This window comes from Cavia porcellus, unplaced genomic scaffold (assembly GCF_034190915.1).
Source record: "Cavia porcellus strain 051 isolate PalLab524CR breed Dunkin Hartley unplaced genomic scaffold, mCavPor4.1 scaffold_14, whole genome shotgun sequence".
NCBI lineage: Eukaryota > Metazoa > Chordata > Mammalia > Rodentia > Caviidae > Cavia > Cavia porcellus.
Genome location: NW_026947497.1, coordinates 76,957,297 through 76,979,502, shown reverse-complemented (window position 1 = coordinate 76,979,502; position 22,206 = coordinate 76,957,297). Strand labels below are relative to the sequence as shown.

At 47.5% G+C, this 22,206-nt stretch overlaps 1 protein-coding gene across 3 annotated transcripts; it reads left to right on the top strand.

Moving 5' to 3' along the window:
* The first annotated feature begins 3,752 nt into the window (after nt 1–3,752).
* Muc20 (mucin 20, cell surface associated) lies at nt 3,753–21,866 on the top strand. 3 transcript variants are annotated; one of them, XM_063224350.1, is made up of 4 exons: nt 3,753–4,086; nt 11,031–13,916; nt 17,629–17,720; nt 21,377–21,542. In XM_063224350.1, the coding sequence occupies exons 1-4, from the start codon at nt 4,011–4,013 to the stop codon at nt 21,401–21,403; spliced, it is 3,081 nt and encodes a 1,026-aa protein (XP_063080420.1). In that variant the 5' UTR covers nt 3,753–4,010; the 3' UTR covers nt 21,404–21,542. The 3 variants fall into 3 exon arrangements, with proteins under 3 accessions (XP_063080420.1, XP_063080419.1, XP_012996244.1); XM_063224349.1 differs by having other exon boundaries at nt 3,762–4,086; nt 21,520–21,866; XM_013140790.3 differs by lacking the exon at nt 11,031–13,916 and having other exon boundaries at nt 3,824–4,086; nt 21,520–21,866.
* The last annotated feature ends 340 nt before the right edge of the window (nt 21,867–22,206 follow it).

Sequence of the window (22,206 nt, the reverse complement as noted above, 5' to 3'; positions counted from 1 at the left end):
GTGGTAGAGCTCTTGTCTATTATATGCCAGGTCTTGGATTCCACTCACAGTATTGAAAAGAAAGAAAGAAAGAATTCTTTAAATGGCTGGCGGGTACTGTGTGTGTTTTACTGTAACAAGGGAGGCAAATGAACAGGTAAGCAGAGGCTTCCTGATTGCTTCCGGGCCTATAACTGAGTAAGTGTGGGCTGGTGTTGGGGTTGTTCTTAAGCCTTAAGAACTTGGGGGATTCCCATCGGTGACCCTCCTTGGCCATACTGTTCCCACTTAACAGCTGTGGCCTGTGAGAACTCACTCAAAGTCCCTCATTAGCTTAAAAATTGGTTTTTGTTTAGTTTTGTTTTTTGAGGCCAAGTCTCACTGTGTAGCCCAGGCTGGCCTTGAACTCACAGTGATCTTCCTGCCTCAGCCTTAAGAGTGCTGGAATTACAGGTGTGCGTACCCATGCCTGATTATTTTTCCCTAAAATTTGTCTTTATTCAATTAATTTGCAGACTTCCCACTCTGGATCCAAATAGGCAGAGGGAAAGTTTTCAGTCCCCTCAACCTCCAAAGTGGGTGGAACAGAGGCGCTTGGATACAGCTCAGGGCCCAGATCCTCTCTGCCTGGTACTTCAAGGATGCGTCACCGACCAAACTCTTCTGTCTGCCTGCAGCACTCTGGCCCTAAGTCCCTCCACATGAGGATGTGCCAAGTTTTCTGAGGAAGGGGTGAGCCCCACCTACAGGCCCCACACAACTCCAGCCTGCAGGGCCTCGGGGGACAGAGTGTAGTTATCCTGACTCCTCTGTTTGACCCCACAACCCACGAACAGTCAGACTCTCCCCCATCTTCTCCACTGGCCCATCTGACAGGGCACCATGTCTCACCTCACCCACCTCCCTGCTTCTGCTTTGTTCTCCACACAACCCCAGGTCAGCCTTCTAGGCCCCTCCCCTCCAGGCTGCAGGACAACTGGCCAGAGACGCAGAGGTCCTTGTTTGGGCTGCGTTCCTGCAATAGGCCCAAGGTCCTAGACTAAAGACCAAAGTGGAGTCACCTGTGCCAAATTCCACCTCGCTAAGCTAGAACTGAGTCGTTATCTGACCTACAGAGAAAAAGAGGCATGCAGACAGACAGAGAGACAGAGAGATATACCGAGAGAGAAAGAGAGAGGCAGAGAGAAAGAGAGACTAAATTTCCTGTTTCGATTGACACGATGATAAAGTAAGGCTAAAATCTCACCAAGAAAACAAAAGTAACCAGATATGAGCCAATCAGTTACTGCTTCCTTGTTCACACCTCACAAGGAAAATAATCTCCAAGTGACCGGCCTGCTCCTTGTTTTGAGTTTTGATCTCCAGTGGTGCTGAGCTGGGACCCAGAACCTTGTGCGCTAGGCCCATGCTCTGCCCTGCCCTGCACCCCAGGTCTCCCTCTCAGCTCTGTTTCTCCTTTCTTCAGCCCATCTCTGTCTATAAAATCACCCTCCTCTGCTCAGTTCCTCAGAACATGTACTTTATGGGAATGAAGTGTGGCCCAGTTACAGAAACACAAAGCCAGTTTAAGAGTGACACTGGGTATTGAACCCAGGGCCTGCACACTGAGTAACATCCCCAGCCCTTTGTATTTTATATTTTAGTTATAATTTATTTATTTATTTTTGTCTTTTTCATTTTTATCGGTACCAGGGATCGAACTCATGACTACCAGCTTGCAAGGCAGGCGCTTATGCCGCTGAGCTAAATCTCCAGCCCCAATTTATTTATTTTGAAATGGGAGCTCACTAAGTCTCTCACTTGCCCAGGTCGGGTTGGAACTAGTGATTGCTCCGCCTCAGCCTCCCGGAGTGCTGAGATCATAGGTGTGCATCACGATATTGGGCTCAGTTGAGATCTTTATCCTTGATAATAACTTTTCTGTTGACAAAGTAAAAGCTTCAAGGGCATAAAGTCCCTCTGCTCCCTCAGCCCTGATGTTTACTCCTCCCAAGGTCCCAGCCTCCCTGGCCCTTGGTGTCACCTGGCATGCTCTTCTCTTGGTGCCTGCTTGGCCTCATTGGCCTCTCACCATGCCATGTAGCTGCCACTCTTTCCCCATGGAATCCACCCACATGTCTGTTAGGGTTACTTTTTGCCATATCTTCGCTAGGAAGTTCATTCCACAGTGACAGGGACCTGCTTTCCTCAGTGAAGGTATTCCACAGGTCTCAGACAGTGCCTAGTGTACAGGAGGGGCTTCACATGTGCTCATTAAATCAGTGAAACTGTAATCCCAGCCCGCAGGAGGCTGAGGCAGGAGGATCGCCAGAAGTTCAGGATCAACCTGGGTTACATACTAAGTTCAAGGCCAGCCACAACTACAAGACCCTGTCACAAAACAAAGAAAGAAACAAACAAACCAGTGAAACTAGCTGCCTAGGGTCATTCCGTTTGGCTGAAGAAATGGCCCAAGAACTTTCTAGATAAGCTTGGTACAGTTCCTAGGCCCATAGCCACCTGCCAGGCTTGGAAATTCCCCAAGATGCAGAAGAAGGCGGCCCCGGCTGTGGAAATAAAACCCAGCCAGCTGGGCTGTTGTTGATCACTGAGATGATAAAGGGGAAAAGGAAATGGAACAGAGTTGTCTCTGGCGGGCGTGAAAGGTGCTGGGCTTCTCTCAGGAGACTAAGCCAGGCTGGGACCCACCTTCGGCTGGAATGAGGAAGCCCCTAGCTGTCCCCCTGGGGTGAGGCAGGGCAGGAGGGAGGTGGCCGAGAAAAGCCTGCTGCCTGCTGGCTTCCTCCCCTGTCCTAATGGTGTCTCGGGGTCAGAGCCAGAGGCTGAGTCCAACACAGAACCTCCTGCCTCTTCCAGAAAGGTCTTCTTGTCCCCATGCCCCGGGACCACTGCTGCTATGTCCCTACAGCCCAGCTCCCATGTCACCCATGGGGAAAGTTCTGGAAGACGCTGTTACACACCCACCTCCAACCCCAGACCTCGAGCCCCAGGAGATCCTGTTGGTCTCACTGCAGAAGCTCAAGGCAGCAGCTAACTTCCCCAAGGTCACAGGGCTCCCGGGCCACTGTGAGAGACAGAGCTGGTGAAAGCTGGACGTTCTGAGCCAGCTTCACCTTTAAAACTTTAGGCCCTGAGATTTTGTGATTCTGGGGTGCCTGTCCACACATTTCGTCTGCCTCACAGACACTTTCTAGGTTCCCAGGGAACCTTGTCAGGCCCCTGGTTGTGGCCGTAACAGTTCATGTCCTTGTCCCCTTGAGGGATTTCCTTAGGACACCTGGGATAGATTTCCCAGCCTCATTCCCCTTTTCCTGGACTAAGGCCAGAGTGTCCCTAAGCACTTGCCTCTCTGCCCTCCCAGGTGCTGGGGCTCAGATGAGAACTTACCCTTCCTGCCCCAGGACCCTCTCCTGACTAGGACAGGGTCCCGGCTTGGCCTTGGAGGCAGAAGTCGAGGGATGTGGTGACCCCATTGGCAAACTGTCCCCTTGTGACCGCAGGGCCTCTCCTGCTGGTTGTTGAGGATCAGAGTAGATGTTGGGGTTCCCACTCATTTCTTGAGCACCCGAGATGTGGGTAGGTTCAGTGAGCACCGTCTTGGTAGCAGGTGCTGTGAAGGAGCTTTACTGCCCCCCATGATCTGGACAGCAGCCTCCTGCATATAGGTCAAGGAGCTGGGGTTCACAGCGCTCCTCTTGTTCTCCCAAGATCCCAGGAGCTGATAAAAGCTAGGATCAGGAAGCCCAGCCCTGTCCTTGGAGCCCAAGCCCCAGGGTGGTTGGTCACTGAAGGACAGAAGGGGGTGTGTGTTGCCATGGAAATGACAGGGGGTGGGGAATCATAGCACAAGGGCATAGAAAGGTGAGGCTGCAGCACCCTCCTGTTGGCCCTCACCTGGCTGCGTGCTGGAAACCACCCAGGCGCATGAGGCAGGTGCTGCCCCTCCTCCCGGGTGGAGGAAGCAGGAAAAGGTGGCCGCCAGAAGCAACAAGTTAGCCTGCTGGGCAGTGGAGGCCGGGGCCCCAGCGAGGATGGGCTTGATCTGCAGCCTGGTTCTGCCCCTTCTTCTCCTATGCTGGGAGGCTGGAGACTCCTGGAGCTTCACAGGTAAGGAGGTGGGGGGCCCTGGGGTGCATCCTGGCAGGGTTCTGGGTGTGAGTTTAGCACAGGCAGCTGTGGGTTCATTACAGTTAACTACGGGCAATAGGGAAGTGTGCTTTCTATTGATAATGAGTATGCAGGTGGCAGTGTGTGACACTACAGGGTCTCAGTGTTTGTCTTTGTTCACGTGGCCGTGTAAGTAGAGCATCTGGGAGGACCTGCTGGCCATCACTCTGCCTGCAGCGGAACAACGGTTCCTCCAGGTTTCTTACCTAGCAGCTTGTCCTCCCAGATACAGCTTTGGTGCCCCCTTGGGTGTGGATGCTGTCACAGACTACAGGGACAGGAGGATCTGAGGGGCAGAGATTTGATGAAAGAAGGGCACTCACAGATCTGTCACTAACAAGGACTAGGCCACGCTCATCACAGACCTTTAAAATAAACTTTGTATGGAGCAGGTAAGGGTGAGCAGAGGATGGAGAGTCCCCATACACCCCTGGTCCTTGCTGCATAAGGCTTTCCCCTCCACACCTCCACCAGATGGGTGCACGGTTACAATGGGTTACCTTATGATGGGCTGATCAAAACAGAGGGTTTTTATTTAAATTAAATTTTTGTTTAAATTATTTAAAATTTTAAAAACCATATACCAATAAACGACAAATTGCTATGAATTCCCCTCAAAATTGTCACCCTTGTATTTCTTTTTTTTAGGGTAGAAATAATACATAATTTCAAAGAAAAACAGTAAGAAATCACTAGTTGATAATTACATATTGTCCTCTTACAAATAGTTGTTCAAGTTACAAAAGGGAAGCATATAAAGTGAACATTCAAACAGTGAGACTGCAAACAGTTCTGTTCAACTATCCAAAAAACAGTTAGTGAAAAGGTTACCAACCCTATACATGCAGTTATCCATATCTTCATATGTGTTAAGATTAACCAAACCAAAGCAGGCTAAAATCACTCCGAACAAAGAATAGTAGTATTGCTGGATTTTGCATCATGACACTCCGGGTCAGCACTGGGTACTGTAGTGCCTCCTTTTCTTCAAAGTAGTTGTTCAGTTCATTATTCGTTACAAGATCAGTTCTCATAAACTGTTTATAGGTTCTACACATGCATGAGTCTCTACATGTATTTCTATCCTTTCTATATCAGAGGAAGAAACAAAACAAAGCAAGACAAAACAAAACAAATTCCTATAAACACAGGAATGAAAAAGTCATATAAAACCACAGTACAAGGTATTCTATAATAGCTACTTGTTATCTTCAATAGAATAGTCTATATTATCAGGCATAGTATAATTGAATATAGTAGTACATAACAATATTAATAAAAACAAAACGTTGTAAATAGTGTAAAACTTCCAAAGCAGGTAATAATCAAACCAGAATGAGCCTAGTGAGTCTTGTCATCTTCAGTGTAGTTGCCTATACTCTCAGACTTGATACTATCAGTCATAATAGTTTTGAATAAAATCTGTTGATACCAAACAGCAATCTAACAAACCAGATTCAACTAAGATCAGTTATGGTAAAACAGTATAAGTTATACAGGGCTTCAGATTAAGTTAATAGGAATTAAGGATGATTACCATACTATATCCTGCTATCCTGTGCCCTCAGATCTAGTGCAAGTAGACAAACTGGGACAGAATATAATCTATCTAAACAGAGCAGTGTGAGTAATGTGGGTTTAAATCCTGATACCTATTAACAATATCCTCTGCCTTCTTTTTTAAACTATTCTTCCCTTTTCACTCCCACAGGGTGCACTGTGCATTTTTGGGTCCCACCAACTCCCTCAGTTTTTAGATTGGGAGGGCAGCCTGCTACCTACCTAAGTGGTTCTGAACCTTCTCACTCCTGGACTTGATCTCCAGTTGTATTCCTTTCCAACCCATCTGTCTTTCAAACCTATCTGCAGGTGCTGGTCGAGTTGCCCTATTACTCTCTGGTTCCCTGTCACATAGAGCACTGCTTGCTCATATTTGATTTTCGGTCTGTAAACCCTTTTCCAGATTAATTATATTTCCTATATAGAGGATCTTGGTGGACCCTGCCTCCTGATCTACTCTGCCTGTGTTTCTTTCTCTCTCTTTTTTTTTAGTGTAACAAGGCCATCTATATTAGAGATTATAGCCAATCTTCTGTGCCTCATTTCTGTTGTGTTATTTTTCAGCCATTAGTTGTCTCCTTTTCTCCTTTCTCCACTTTCTGCTCCATTCATTAAGGCCTCTCTGCCACTGTTCCTGAAATCTTGGTTCTTTTTTCTCTCTCTAGAATGTCCTTCAGTAGTTTTTGTAGGGTTGGGTTGGTGGTCGAGAATTCCCCCATTTCCTCTTTGTCTTGGAAGCATCTTGTTTCTATGTTAATTTCTAGAGACAGTTTTTCAGAGTACATCAATCAGGGATGGAGGGTATTTTCTTTCAGGGCTTGGAATACTTCATTCCAAGCTCTTCTTGATTTGATGGTTGTGTCAAGAAGTCTGCCATGATTTTCCTTTATAGGTGATCTGTTTCTTTTCTTTTTTTGTCTTTTTCGTTTTTATCGGTACCAGGGATCAAACTCACGACTGTACACTTGCAAGGCAGGCGTTTATGCCACTGAGCTAAATCCCCAGCCCCTCTCTGATGGCTTTTAATATTCTATTCTTATAATTTCTGGGATCTTGATTATTATGTGTCTGGTTGCAGTTCTGTTTTGATTGTAAGTGGCTGGAGTTCTGTATGCCTCATACATCTGAATATCATTTCCTTTTCCTATACTTGGGAAGTTTTCCTTAATTATTTCTTTGTATTTCCTTTGTTTTTACTCCTGCTTCTTCATCTACATTCTTTATTCTCAAGTTATAAATCCTCTTGTCATCTTCTAGCCTTTGTATTGTTACTGCCTGTTTCCTTGTTATATTTAAGAGATCTTTCCTTTTATGATCACACATTGCAAACTTGTCTTTAAGTTTTGATAGTCTATCCTTAGTTTCTTTCAAGCAGTTTTGCCAGCTTTCAATGAAGTTTTTATTTCCTGGTAATCTCTTTGAACCTGCTTCATGTATTCTAGGTTTTCTTTATATTCTTCATCGAAAGTTTCTCTCCTTTTTTAGTGTTCCTCCATTCTTCTATCTGTGTCTTCTTGAGAGGTACTTAGCATTTCTTTTATTAATCTACTTATATCTTGCTTTACTTGATTAAGTATTTCACTTTTGAGCTCATCTATGAGGTCCCAAAAGATATCTCTCTATGTCCACTGATGCCGTGTCTGATATTGCGTGTTTGCTGCCCTTAGTCTCTTTTGTATTTACCTCTCCTGGATCAATGTTCTCAGGGCTGTGGACTGGGGACTTTTTCTTGTTTCTTTCTCTTGTCATGTTTTTGGTTTCTTCCAAACAGGTATATAAAGAAAGTCCCAGCCCCTTTCCTTGTTGGTTATGGTTCTTCTGAAATGTGCTGGCTAGGGATTTCTGCCCTCTCCAGTTCACTATTGGTCACTGAGGTGCAAACAGGGGCTGTGTATGCTGGCCCCTCCCCTCTGGGTCAGTCAACCTGTGAGGTCCTTCACTGCATTAGTGTGCACTGCCTGTATTGAATCAGTTTGGGGCAACTTATTGGGTCCCGGCCAGCGGCATGACCCAGGCCAAGCAGATCCCACCAATCTGGTCTGGGAAGGGAACAACTGACTGAAGTCACTGCTGTTCCTTGTTCCTGCCAGTCCTGCCAGATTCCAATGTGCCATTCACTTGGTCGCCTCTTTCCCATGGGAGGGTCTTATTCCCAGTACTCACCACGGGTCAATGCAGGTCCCTTGCTGGCTCCCTTCTCTGTTGGGCTCACTGACCTCTGACTTCAGCATGACCACGGTTCAGCAGTTGCAGCAGCAGGAGTTCAGGCAGCTTGATGGAAGTGTGGGAGTTTGGGCAGCTCCATCCCAGTGGCAAGAATTTGGGCAAGTTCAGGCACTGCAGCGAGAGCACCATGGCCACTAATCTTAGCTGCTCCAGTGGTAGCCCCGGGACTGCATGTTTGACCGGTTCTTTTCCCTTTAGTTTCTTCCTGGGTGGAGAGGATCCATCTCCCTCTGTCCGGACCTCCCCATGATGTTTTATTCCGGCATCTGAGTTGTCTGTCTCCCGTATTTCTTTTTGATAACAGGAATCAAACTCATGACCTTGAATTTGCCAAGCAGGCACTGTGCCACTGAGCATCCAGCCCTGTCTCTTCCTTTGAACAAACTTACCTCTTGTTCCCATGTCCTTGCCACTTCTTGAAGCAGGTCTGGATGTCCTCCTTCCTGACCATCTTTGGTTGTGCTGTCCTGGCTGCCTTGATGCCCTGAATTGTTGCAAAACATTTCCCTCTCTCAGTGACCTTGATTTTGGGAAAGAGTCAGAAGTTTCAGTGTCAGGTCCCATGAAAAAGCGAATAAGGACACACAGGAATCTTTTCATGAGCCTGACGTTTTGTTCCATGGCACCAGGCACCAACATTCCCTATGTTGTTGGTCACACCTTGTAAAGACACTCAGAACAAAGGACTTCCAGAACTGCTTTAGAAAGTGGCAAGGATGATGGAGTAGGTGTGTTTGATGCAAAGGAAAGGATTTGGGGAAGGATTCATGGCAATGTGTCTTTTACTGTAACAAAATTTTTAAAGATTCACTGTAGTTTTCACTTACACTTCCTGTATTGGTACCTCACTATCAAACTCATAATGCTATGTGACAGGCAGTGTTCTTGCGTCCTCTACCTCTTTAGGGGTAAGGAAACTGAGGCTGACAGGAATGAAGCAATTTATCCAGAGTTAGTTAGATGCCACATGCACTAACCACTGACCCGCGCTGCCTGGTGCATGTGCTCAGCCTGCCAGGTTTGTGCTGCCTTCTCCATTCTGACCTCTTGCAATAGGTGCTCCAAGCTCCATAGCCAGGCTGGGATCCAGTAGACCTGGCCAGGACTGCAGGATAAGCTCACAGCAGAGCAAGCAACAGAGAAGGGACTCGAGCCAGGCTCCAGGTCCCACTCTCCTCCCTGGGCTTGGTGGGTTGGACCAGGTTGCTGCAGTGTCTCAGAGCAATGACTGAGGTGGTGATGGTGGGGCTTTGCTGTATGTTGAAGACCTGGCCAGCAGGAGATGGCAGGGTGGTAACAGCTCTGGTGGTGAAAAGCCTATGGGTTTAGGGTTGATGGGGCGTTTTTTGTAGTGGACGTGACACAGTGGGAGCCAGGATAAAGGAAGAGAATGCACCGAGGAGGTCAGGCATCGGATGCCAAAAGCCCAGCATTTGGGCATCTGGCTGTGTGGGCTGAGGCCGGAAAGTGCAGCTCCACACTGTGGGGACCAAGTAGGAAGCTCAGAGAGATGCTAGGGCTTTGTGCGTGACAGGAACTTGACCGAGAAGGCAGACTCCTGCACAGGTGTGATTCGTGTGGGTGGGTGTGCCCACGGCCCTAGTAACGTGCATGCGGGCTGCAGTCTGAAATTTCCCAGGATCAAAGTAGGCTGCGTGCTTCCAAGTGACTCTTTGAGGGGACACTGGAGGAAGGGGCTTCCTCATCCCTTGCAGGCTTTGGAAAATCAGAACTTCCTCATGTTCCCTTTTGGTCCTTTCCTAGGAGGGCGGTGTCCTGACAATCTTTCCCCAGGGTACTGGAGATTCTTGGTGGCAGAGCCCAAAGTCACACTTTGACAGAGATCAATCCGGCCAGTGGGTGGCAGGAGTCTCTTGAGCGCGTCCATCTCTCAATGATGTCCACAGGAGGACGAATTAAGGACCTGGGGCCTGTCCTAGCCTCCCGGGGAGTGGTCCTGGGCCTCCTTAGTGTCCTTGGTTTACACTTGGACCAGTGGCCTTCACTAAATACTGTCTCAGCCAACAAAATGCCTACAGGGGCTTCATATCTTGATCTCTCTCCTCCAAAAGCGAGGTTACCTGGATAAAACACAAGGCATCCAGACACTTCCCTATTTCCAGGAATGGATTTTTTAAAACATATGTCTTAAATACTGCATGAGAAATACTCAGACTAAAAATCATCCACCGTTTCATATCTAAAACAATTATTCTTCATTAATCTGAAATGCAAATTCCAAGTTAACTAGTTGCGTAGTATTCTTATCTGTCAAATCCAGCAGCCTGCCCCATGAAGTCCTCCAGTGACAGCTGTGCCCTGTGGGCAGGAAAGCACCTCAAGGAGGCCACGAAGGCCCCCTGGAGCCAGACGGCCACCGTGAAGCCTGCTGAGCTCTCTGCAATCTTCGCCTACGCCTATTGGGCCTTTATCTCTGTGGCTCTGGCTTCTGGTCGCAGCTGCCGGTGCCTCACGCAGCATGGCCACGGGCAGGGATGGCACACCCTCTTCCCTCCCTGCGGCTCCGAGGACTCTGCCCAGTGCCTTCACTTTTGCCCCCTTTCCCCTTCCCCTGCCACACACACCCTGGAGTTTCCTCTTCCCTGGTCTTTCCAGGTTCCAGTAAGGATGAAACCATGGAGCTTTCTTGTATTTTAAGAAAATGCTTTCATAGAGAAACATTTGTTGGATGAGAAAGTATTCATGGGAAGCAGACAAGAAAACTTTCAGGAACTTGAGCCTAGTCCCCCACTCTGCAGTTCTTGGTTCACATAAATGTCTACCTTCTTTGTCCTTTAGTGTGGCCTTTGTCTGGCCACACTTGCGGCAGACCAATAATCACCTAGGGAGCCGGGCTTGCTGCTCACATACATAGTTAGGGCTTGAAGGAGGCAGTCAGGGGAACACCAGCTCTGTGCTGTCCCATGGGCCTGTGCTTCCCCATTCTGCCTCCTCTTTCTCCCTCATTTATGTGGATGGACACTGGGGAACAGTCCTCTGCCCTGGCCCCAAGCAGTGCCCATGGCCTAAGCCCAGGAGCTGTGTAGAGCCTGTCCACAGCCTCTCACGTATCACCACATTGGTCTCACCCAACGCAGATCCCACATCCAGCAGACCCTACCAGTTTGTGATGACAAACACGACCATCGTGCTTACTGAGATGCCAGAGATCAGCGCACGCATGGAGAGAGGCTTCCAGGATCCTGGACTTGCTAGGACCACAGAGCAAGCCCCCCTTAATGTGGAGACTGCAACCCTGGGCACTGAGACCTTTTCCAAGACATTAACCCCAGCTGCCACTGCTTCTGAAACAGAGACTAAGGAGGCTCTGACCGTTTTTTCTGCATCAGAGACCCAGGTCACCCAAGCCAACCTCCCTGTCACAAATTTCAGGGATACACAGACTCCTTTCTCCATCACAGAGTCCAGGGACACCAAGATCCTCTCCCCTGGCCCAGAGGCTAGGGGTCCCCAGGCCACCTTCCCTGAGACAGAGGCTAGAGATCCCCAAGCCACCTTCCCTGTCACAGAGGCCAGCTTCCCTGTGAAAGAGGCTAGGGATCCCCAGGCCACCTTTCCTATCACAGAGGCCAGTGATCCCCAGGACACCCTTCCTGTCACAGAGGCCAGGGTTCCCCAGGCCACCCTTCCTGTCACAGAGGCCAGGGATCCCCAGACCACCTTCCCTACGACAGAGTCTAGGGGTTCCCACGCCACCTTCTCTGTCACAGAGTCTAGGGTTCCCCAGACCACCTTCCCTGTGACAGAGACTAGAGACCCCCAGACTCCCTCCCTTGTTGCAAGAGACAACCCAATCATTCTCTCTGTATCAATAAGCAGGGACACTCAGCCCATTCCTCCAGCTTCAGAGGGGGCCACCCTCCTTGCCACAGAGTTCAGGGACACTCAGACTACTGTCCATGCCACAGAGGCTACGGATCCCCAGGCCACCTTCTCTGTCACAAAGGCTGGGGATCCCCAGGCCACCTTCTCTGTCACAAAGGCTGGGGATCCCCAGGCCACCTTCCCTGTGACAGAGTCTAGGGGTCCCCAGACAACCTTCTCTGTGACAGAGTCTAGGGGTCCCCAAACCACCTTCCCTGTGACAGAGACTATGGGTCCCCAGGCCACCTTCCCTGTCACAGAGGCAGGGGATCCCCAGGCCATCTTCCCTGTGACAGAGGTTAGGGATCTCCAGGTCACCTTCCCTGTCACAGAGTCTAGGGGTCCCCAGACCACCTTTCCTGTCACAGAGTCTAAGGGTCCCCATGCCACCTTCTCTGTCACAGAGTCTAGGGTTCCCCAGACCACCTTCCCTGTGACAGAGACTAGAGACCCCCAGACTCCCTTCCTTGTTGCAAGAGACATTCCAATCATTCCCTCTGTATCAATAAGCAGGGACACTCAGACCATTCCTCCAGCTTCAGAGGGGGCCACCCTCCTTGCCACAGAGTTCAGGGACACTCAGACTACTGTCCATGCCACAGAGGCTACGGATCCCCCAATCATTAGCCATATATCAGAAGTCAGGGATACCCAAGCCTTTTCCCCTACATCAGAGACCAGGGGGACACTCAGAAAAATAATCCCTTCTGACTTGATGGCTACAATTGCTGTCCCTGTGGAGGCTTTGGCCACAAGTGGCAGCTCTGCAAGAACTGGACAAACCACAGGTGAGATTCCAGCAGGCAGTGATCCCATGAAAGCCATCTTTGACACTCTTCATACTGATGATAGCTCTGAGGAGACAAAATGGATCACAAACAGTGTCTCGATCTTGGCGCACACTTTAGAAGCTGAGAGCCTCTCCTTAGATGGCAGCTCTTCCTCAGTCAGCGCTGCAGCTATCACCACCACCTCCCAAGCTCTGGGGCCTGATGTTGTCACCTCTAGCAAAGCCTTGGTCCCCTCAAGCACCACCCACATCAAGTTCCTCAGGGAAACAGAAACAGCTGTTGCCACCTCTGGGACTTCAGACACAAGCTCCAGCCCCTCTGGAGTGAGGGTCTGGTCCACCTCTGAGACATCAGCTTTGCTTGCCTCCACTGAGGCAAAGTCATCCATCCTGAGCCCCACATACCCTGCTGAGATCTTGTCCTCAGAGACAGCTGCCCCCAGTAGCACCCTTGAGGCTTCACTCTCCAACAGCACCACAGGAACAAAAGCAATATCATCCCCTGGCTCCGGCCCTAGAACAGCTCAGGTGACAGTTAGCATGGGCTCCGTGGGAGACACCTCAGCCCTCTTTGGGATCATCTCTGCCAAGGCTGCACCAGCATTTGGCAAAGTGACTTCCTCTGCTGGATCCTCAACTTTCGTCTCCAGCTCTTCAGAAAGAGCCACCATCAGGAACTACGTCGTTTCAGAGACTATTACCACAGACAGCACAGTCAGCTGGGCCTTCCCTGCCGGAAGAGGACCTTTTCTCTCTGCCCATCCGACTGTAGCCAGCAGCAGCCAAGAGACAAGCCTCACCTCAGCCATGACCATGACCTCACCAAAGATTTCTTCGGAAACTTTTACTTCAGAAGGCACAAGCAGCAGGGACTTCTCCACCAGCAGGACACCTCTTCCTTCTGTCTTTTCCACTACAGCCAACAGCAGCCAAGAGACAAACATCACCCCAGCCATGACCATGACCTCACCAAAGAACACTCCACAGGTTTTTACCACAGACAAAGGCTTCCCAACGAGCAGTCCTCTTTCTCCTGTCTTTTCCACTATAACTGACGGCAGCCAAGAGACACACGTCTCCTCAGCCATGACCAAGACCTCACCAAAGATCCCTTCAAAGGCTTTTACTACAGACAGGACCATTGCCACCAGCACTCCTCTTCCTCCTGTCTATGTGACTACCACCAACAACAGCCAAGAGACAAATGTCACCTCAGCTATGACTACAACCTCATCCAAGACTCAGAGGATGCCCCTAACAGCTACATCCACCACTGTTTGGACAAGGCAGTCTCCAGAATTTACTGCAGGTAAATGACTTTCCTATGTGTGATCTTTGGGCGTTTAGAGTTAGGAGTCTCTGGGGTATCTGCAAGCTTAAAGATTTAGGAAGGAAAGGATCTCTCATCCATGTCATCTGTTCATGTCACCTAGCGGTTCTTGCCTAAATCAGCACTAAGCAGTTAAATGGAGTCTGTGAACAGGGCCGGATTGGAAATGTGAGGGAGTAGTTTCGTATCTTGGCACTGCCCTTAACAAGCTGGCCTCAGGTTCTCCATCTGTGGTGAAGGAAGTTGCATTGAATGTATACTGAAGTCCTTTCCAGATCTGTCTTTCTATGAAGTTAACTGCTGAGCAACTACTGAGCCCCCAACATGGTCCCAAATTTAATCACAGCTGCTCAGGAGGCTGAGACTGGAGGATCATGAGTTCAAGCCTAGCTTGAGCAACATATTGAGATCCCACTCCAAATACACACACAGAGACACAGACACACTGACACACACACACACACACACACACACACACACACACACACACACACTGTGTCCTTTAAGCTTTGGAAGCCTCTGTTCCAACCCTAGACACAGGCTTACTGGATGGGCTTGCCAAGGTTTGTGCCATTGTAGTGACTTAAAATACTGAAGTAGATGAATGGTGTTACACAATCTTGATATGTTTGATGCTATAGCATATGAAGTTATATTCAAATATTTCAAAGAAAAAGACACTATGGTAACTACTATTAAGTCGGGTTATTTGGTGGTGAAGCACTAGGTTGCTGAAAGTGTCATGCTTTAACCTGTATTGTTATGTTGTTGTGCCCCCTTTTATCTCATCCTCTCCCTTATTCATTAAAAAATTATTTAATTTTTTAAATTCCTTTTTTAAACTAAGGGGAAAAAATAAAAAATCTAGCAGGATATATTATAGTAACTTTTTTGATTTCCTATCAACTTGAAGTCCTGTAATACCCCCATTATCTTGTTTTGACTGATTAGACTCTATTCTGCTCTGTATGAAAGTATCAAGTATGAGAGTATCGGCAACTACTATAAAGGCAATAAGATTCACTATGATGCCCATTCTGGTTTGACTATTATCCTCTTTTGAGGTACTGTAAGATTTACAAAGTTTAGGTTTTATTGGTCTTGTTCTCTACTGTTATGTTTAACTCTATAATACCTAAAGAGATAGACAATTCGTCTTAAGGATACAAGAGGCATTAGGGTAACCATTGTTGATAACCCTGTACTCTGTTTTTACATCATGTGCTATGTCTATCCTTGGTTTTGACTGACAGCTTTGTTTTATCATGCTTGATTTTATTCTCTTACAAAAAAAAGTAATAAGATCTAAGGGAGCAATAAAGCCCAAAATGTGTAAATCTTGTTGTAATAAAGAGAGGGAAAGAAAAGTGCCCTGAAGGATACAACAGCAAGGGTGTTTAGGTGTGTTGCACAGAAGACCATATTAATAGTTTGGATTGGATTACTGAACACAACTGCTTGCAGTCTCACTGTTTGAATGTTCACTTTGTGTGCCTTGATCCTGTGACCTGAAACACCATTTCTAAGATGATAGCGAGTAATCTATTAACTGGTAATAGCATACTGTTTTTTTTTTGTTTTTTGTTTTTTTTGCTTTTCTGTCGTTCTGAATTACTTGTACCCTTACACTGTTTTGTTTTGTTCTGCTTTTTTTTTCCTCTTTTTTCCTTTTAAATAAAATATTAAAAAAAATACTGAAGTAGCTAGGATGAGGGTTGGGGAGGCTACAGTGGCAGCTCTGGGACAGCAGCTGTCTCAGGCAGGAGCTTGTGTCACAGGAGGCTTCTTAGCCTGACTCCTGTCCGCCTGCAGCCTCTGCCTGCAGCATCCCTCTGCCCTTATGCCTCACCCCTGTGCATCCTCACTTCATCCCACAACCACCTTATCTTGCCATTTGTATTCTACGCAGAGCTGATGTCAAAATATTTCACACCCAGTGAGCACCGGCACCAGCGGAACGCTCTCTCTGAACTTTGCGCATCTTTTCTAACCCATCAGCAAAGCAACTGTGGGAGGAGAAAACAGATGTGAGGGAGGGAACGGGATTGTCCTAGAAAGACAGTAATGGGATTCAAGTAAAAGCCTGTTTGATTCCAGAGTACACAGGCTCCTCCCTGTACTTTCTGTTTAAAATCTCAATACATTAGTGTGTTTTCATTTTAAAATACTTGTCTTCATTATTTGTTGACTACATAATACATTCATATGATTTCAAATTCAAAAGATATACATATACACATGTACATAAATGATTTGTATCTGTCTCCATATATCTTTTATCCTTTTTTATATAAGCAGAGAATATGGTAAAGTCAGATCTCTATAACATAGTTATTCTTTTTTTCTCAAGGTTATGAAAACTTTTTCATTCATTTTCTATGTTGAGTTCATCCTCATTATCTTGCATTTTAGCTCTTGGATTTCAACTTGTTTTTTAATTGTAGTAAACACTGTCAACATGATATCTATCCTACCAGATGTTTAAGTGTATAGGACAGTATTGTTTTTTGGTTTTTTTTTTTGTTTTTTTTTTTTGTCTTTTTCCTTTTTATCGGTACCAGGGATCGAACTCATGACTGCCTGCTTGCAAGCAGGCACTTATGCCGCTGAGCTAAATCCCCAGCCCCCAAGACAGTATTGTTAATGATAAGCACTGACGAAAGCAGATTTCTAGAACTTAGATATCTTGCATAACTAAAAGTTTATTCTATTGATTATCAGTTCTCCATTTCCTCCTTCCCTTTGAAAGCCATTTATTTATATTTATTTATTTGAGATAAGGTCTCACTAGTTCAGGTTGTCGTTGCACTCACTATGTAATATAGGCTGGCTTCATATTCATGAGAGTGCCTGCCTCAGCCTCCCAAGTGCTGGGATTCCAAGAGTGCACCACTACGCCTGGCCCATCCTTTTCTATGGTCACTCAGTATTTCCTTTGTCTCCCTGTCATTTATTTAGCCAATCTTGTATGGGGGGCAATTTAGCTTAATACTGCAACATATAGAGCTGCCGTGAACGGTACATTTCTCCTGTGTGTGCTCATTGGTGCAGGAGAAACTTCTAGAAGAACAGTTACTAGGTCTAATCTATTTATATTATCATTGGAAGAAATAGCTCTGAGGTGCCACTGAAAGAGGAGATGAGGCCTCCACCAGAGACAAGTTTCTGGTAGAGCTGCTAGGCCAGGAAAGCTGGATCCACTTTTTTTTTTTTTTTTTTTTGGTCTTTTTCTTTTTTATCAGTACCGGGGATCAAATCCACGACTGCCTGCTTGCAAGGCAGGTGCTTATGCCACTGAGCTAAATCCCCAGCCCTAGAGGTCCACTTTTAAGCCCAGCAATTTAAACCCAGAAGGACTGGCTGTGGGTGCCCCCAGAACAGCCTCCCCAAGCATTCCTAGTCAGACCCTTTCACGACCAGCTCATCTGGGACCTTCGAGACTTGAGAATATCCTACATTCACTGGTTCTTCCTCACTCTTCCCTTTTGGCATCTCCACACGTGCTGCAAGCCATGGTGACTTTTGCTGTTAGCAGAGGTGGGTGTGACTAACCCTGAGAGGGAGCACAGACACAGGCATGTGTGCCAGTGCGTACCTAGGTGTGAGGGGCAGAGGTTGACCTGCAAGTGCCACCTGATCCCTGAGCTGTCTTGATTGTATTTTCTTCTCCTTGTTCTTAACCAATGTGCAGGTGCAGACAGAGGCTTCCTCCTCGTGCGGCTGAGGGTGGCCTCCATGGAAGATCTCACAGAGCCTACAGAGACAGAGAGGCTGGTTGAGCAGGTGAGTGGGCATCGTGGCCATCAAGGGAGTGGAGGGAGAGGTGCTGGGCACTGCAGGCTGCAGAAGAGCAGTTTCTGCATGGTAAGATCCCTGCCTGGCTTTGCTTCTGCCTGGCTTCCCTTCCTTCACTCCTCTTCTCTGCAATGTAAATAAATTCCTCTCCCAAGCTGGTTTCTTCAGGTCTGAGGAAGTACAGACCTTCTAGCCCTTGAGGGGAAGTTCAGTGATACGGATGGGCAGGTAAAAAAACCTCTAGCTGACAAGTGGCAGAAATCCAATTCATACTAGTTCCCATGGAAAAGGGAGGTCTAAGAAGCTGACAGGTGGCTTTTCCAGCATGGCTGCGTGCAGCAGCTCAAGCATGAACACGAGGATTTTCTGTCTACTCTGCTCCTATTGAGCTGCATTCTGCAGTCATAAGACTATTCTGTGTTAGTCACTGGGACAAAATAAAAATGCCCAACTGCTGCAACTGAAAGGCAGAGAGGTTTATTTGACTCATGGTTTCAGAGGGTTCAGACCTTGGTAAACTGGCTATAAGCCTGATACACCGTGGTGGAAGAGTATGGTGGAAGAAAACTGCCCACTGCCTGGCATCCAGGAAGCAGAAAGTGGAAGGAGGAGCCCAGAGTAGGAATTCACCCTTGCAAGTCATGCCCCCAGTGACCCACCTCCTCCAACCAACCCACCTCCTAGCAGCCCATGAACTCTCATTAATGAGTATGGAGCTCCCATGATGCAACTGCCTCCCAAAAGTCCTACCCTGAACACATGAGACTTCTGAGGGAGATTTTAGATCTAAATCTAAGTATTTTCCCCCTGGATCCTAAAAAAATTCAAGTCCATTTCATAATGAAAAATACATCAGTCCATCTCTAAAAGTTGCCAAAGTAGTCAGGTATGGTGGTGCACACTTGTAATCTCAGCATTCTGGGAGGCTGAGGCAGTAGGAGTGCAAATTTGATACTCAGTTTGGGCAACTTGGTGACTTAGTGAGACCCCATGGACTGAAAAGTCCAAATCCAAACTATCCTCTGAGATTCAAGGAAAACTCATAGCTGTGAGCCACTGCAAAAATAGAAAGTTAAATATTTCTAAACTATAATAGTATAGAGCAAACATTCCCATTCCAAAAGAGAGGAATAGGGCAATAAAAAAAGAATTAGAACAAAACCAAACCAAAACCCAACAGGCCAGATATTAAGTCCTGTAGTTCCATGTCTGGCATCCAAGGCATATGGTAGTGAGTTTCAAAGGGTAGCTCCACCCCCATGGCTTTGTTGGTTGCAGCCCACAGAGCCTCTCTTGGGCTGACTCTGTTCACAGCCTGCAGCTTTCCCCAGGAAACTGTCCATGTTCCTGGAATTTTTGAGTTCTTTGGGTCTCTACAACATCTTTGGCTTCATTCCCACAGCTTCTTGCCCTATCCTCTTAGGCTCCTTGCCTTGCCTTCGGTTCTTTCTTTTGAAAACTGGGTGGATGCCTCTCTGACCCCTCAAGTCTTACATTCTGCACACTACCATGTGGACAATGCCAAGGTCTGCCATATTGTGGGTAGCAGTCAGGCCCTCTTGGATCATGGCAGCAGCAGCAGCTTGTAGGTGTCTGGATGGCTGAGCAGCACAGTGAGAGGAATCCCAGGGAACAATTCCTTAAGAGGCCCTTCTTGAGCAGTGGGCCCAGGGGCTCTCTTCTCAAATGGAAGATGTTCATTTTGTACCTTGGAAACTTGGGTCGGGGGAGTCTTGCTGATTCATGACTCACTCCTCCAACCAAGCCCTATGTCCTAACAGAAGAAAGACTTATCAATGTATAAATGCATTGATCAGTATAGTGCCTCAAAATCCAATCATCTTCTAAAAGACCCACCTCTGAACACATAAGACGTTTGGGGGACATTCTAGAGCTAAAATATGACAATCCCCTCTCCTCAAGTTTGCATATTATCCAGAAAAGGACTGGTCTCATTGGCCTGCAAAAGACACCAATCCACACCAATAAAATATTTTGTGATCAAAATCTACAATGAATGTATAAATTTAAAAAGCATTTTATAGTAAAAGACACACCGCCATTAATCCTTTTCCAAATCTTCCCCCTCATTCCAAACACACCTATCCTACCATGCTAGCCACTCCCTGAAGCAGTTCTGGACACGTCCCCATTCATGCATAGCTTTATGCAGTGTGACAAAAAGAAGGGTCAACACTGCTGCCAGGGGCCGTCCACTGCAGAGGCAGGCTGGCAAGAGCCCAGCAGCAGGCTGTCCACCTTACTCACTGGACCTGGCACCGGGCCACTTGTGATTCTTCCCCGAAGTAAAAATGGCCATGGAAAGTGACCGTTTTGAACCGAGTAAAGACATCAAGACAATTAAAGACATTCACAGAAGACTTCCAATGCTTCTAAAAGCGGCAAAATGATGGGCTAAGTGTTTGAAGTGAGTGGGAAGGTATTCAGGGTCATAAATGGCAATGTGTTTTTTACTGTAATAATTTTTTAAAATGTAAACATTCACCATATTTTTTTATCAAACCTCATAGATTTGTCCCAGATGAAATAGGGATACTACACAGAAAAAAAATTGCTGGATGTGTTTTGGTCTCCATAAATGGAGACCAAGATTGGGATGTATTTGCATAACAAATTGGGAAAAGTCTCCTAAACTCAGATTATTGGACAGAGCTTCCAATGGTGAAATTTTGGGGTCAGAGCTTTTGGAAATGGTGTGAAGCATTGAAAAGTTACACTGGGTCAAGCCAGTGTAGCTTTCACAAAGTGAGAGACGCACTGTGAAGTAGGAGCGAGGTCTTCCCACAGCGTCACCGGTGAGAACAGATCCAGGCAAGCCTAATGTGGATTGTCCCCTTGCAGTGCCCTGACAGTGGCATGGACACTGCTCATAGTTAATGGTACCGCACGCTAAACAGTGCAGGTTCAGGGTCACCCTCACAAAGGCAAAGCCAGCAGAGGTGCTGTCTGGGGGTCTTGGGCCGGGGATAGAGGCCTACTTCATGGGGAGGTGGTGACCCCAGCAGATGGAGACAGGATGTACTACTCATTGCAAGTAGGATCCTTCACTGTAGGCAAAAATCCCACCCACCATCTGTCATAAGTAAAAGGGACATTGGTAGGGTCCCATGTGCACAAAATCAAAGGAACCCCAGAGTAGCAGGCTTGAAAAGCAGACAGGCACTGTCTAGTAGAATGTCACTCCTGCTGGCCACAGTCACTATTGGATGCTGCCAGATTCAGTGGACATCACACTGCCTGTGTAGGTGTGAATGGAGACAAAGAGGGGATCAAGGGTCGAATGTCAGATCTGACACACAGATGGGGAATTGTTTCAGGGTGCAGAAGCCAGGGAGATTGGGGGCAGTTCAGGCAGCTGAAATGCAGGCAGCAGGCCATGTAGGGATTGTTGGGGGGCAGCCAGTCATGTGGGACTCTGGGACAGCACACGGTATCAGTAAATGCCGTGACCCACATCCAAAGAAGGACGTAGAGAACCTGAAGGGCAGAGGGAACCGTGGGCACTACCGGCATTTGGTTTAGCTTGTGGGACCACGTAGCCCTGGTATGAGTTCCAGTCTTACTTGTGCATCGTTGGGTAAGTTATTCCCTTATAAAAGAGAATCATAATACCTGCTTTACAGGGTTGGTATGAGGTTGAAATGACATAATGACACGGGAGGAGTGTCATGGATGTTCCCTCTTACTGTCTTTTCCTGCTCTTGGCCTGCGATGAGCTTATGGGCCAGATGGACTGGACTAGCACCTGCCTCCTTCCACTCCCCAGCTCCAGTGTGAACTGCAAAGCCATGTGCCGCATGCCCACCTTTCCTTACTGCGCATCCAGAGGAGCTGAAGAACATCGGCTGCAGCCAGGCATACCCCTGTGCCAGAGAAAAACAGCCCTGCCCATGGCTTGAGCCTGCTGACAATGGAGCTGCATTACTGTGCTGACAGGGACCCAGAAGGTTCCCATGAAGGTCAGCTGGTCCAACCCCTTCCCTGGAAGTGGTTGCAGGGTCCTGGCTCACTTATGTTTGGAGAGAGGGCTTTCCCTATGCCCAGAGGTATACTTCACTTCCTGGGCTCATGCACTGTGGTCAATAAAGATAGACCTGATCACCCATTCCTGCACTTCTGTGTGATCTCCATACTGTGGACATTTAAGTTGCATAGCTATCTTAGTCAATTTTCTTATCGCTGAGGTTCTCCTGGATTATGGTTTTAGTGCATAGTCAGCCACTTCCAAGGCAGGAAGGTTGCTGGAGGAGGCTGGCAGAGGAAGCTTCTCTCTCACAGCAGCCAAGGAGCAGAACATGAAGGGAGGAGCCCTAAAGGGAGATAAACCCTTCCAGGTCACACCCTCAGGGAGCCTCCTCTTCCCATAAGGCACCACTTCCTAAGAGTAAGTCATGTATGTCACTGCAGTGGCAAACAGAAACACCAAAATGACACCCAGGATTTAGAGGTGGAT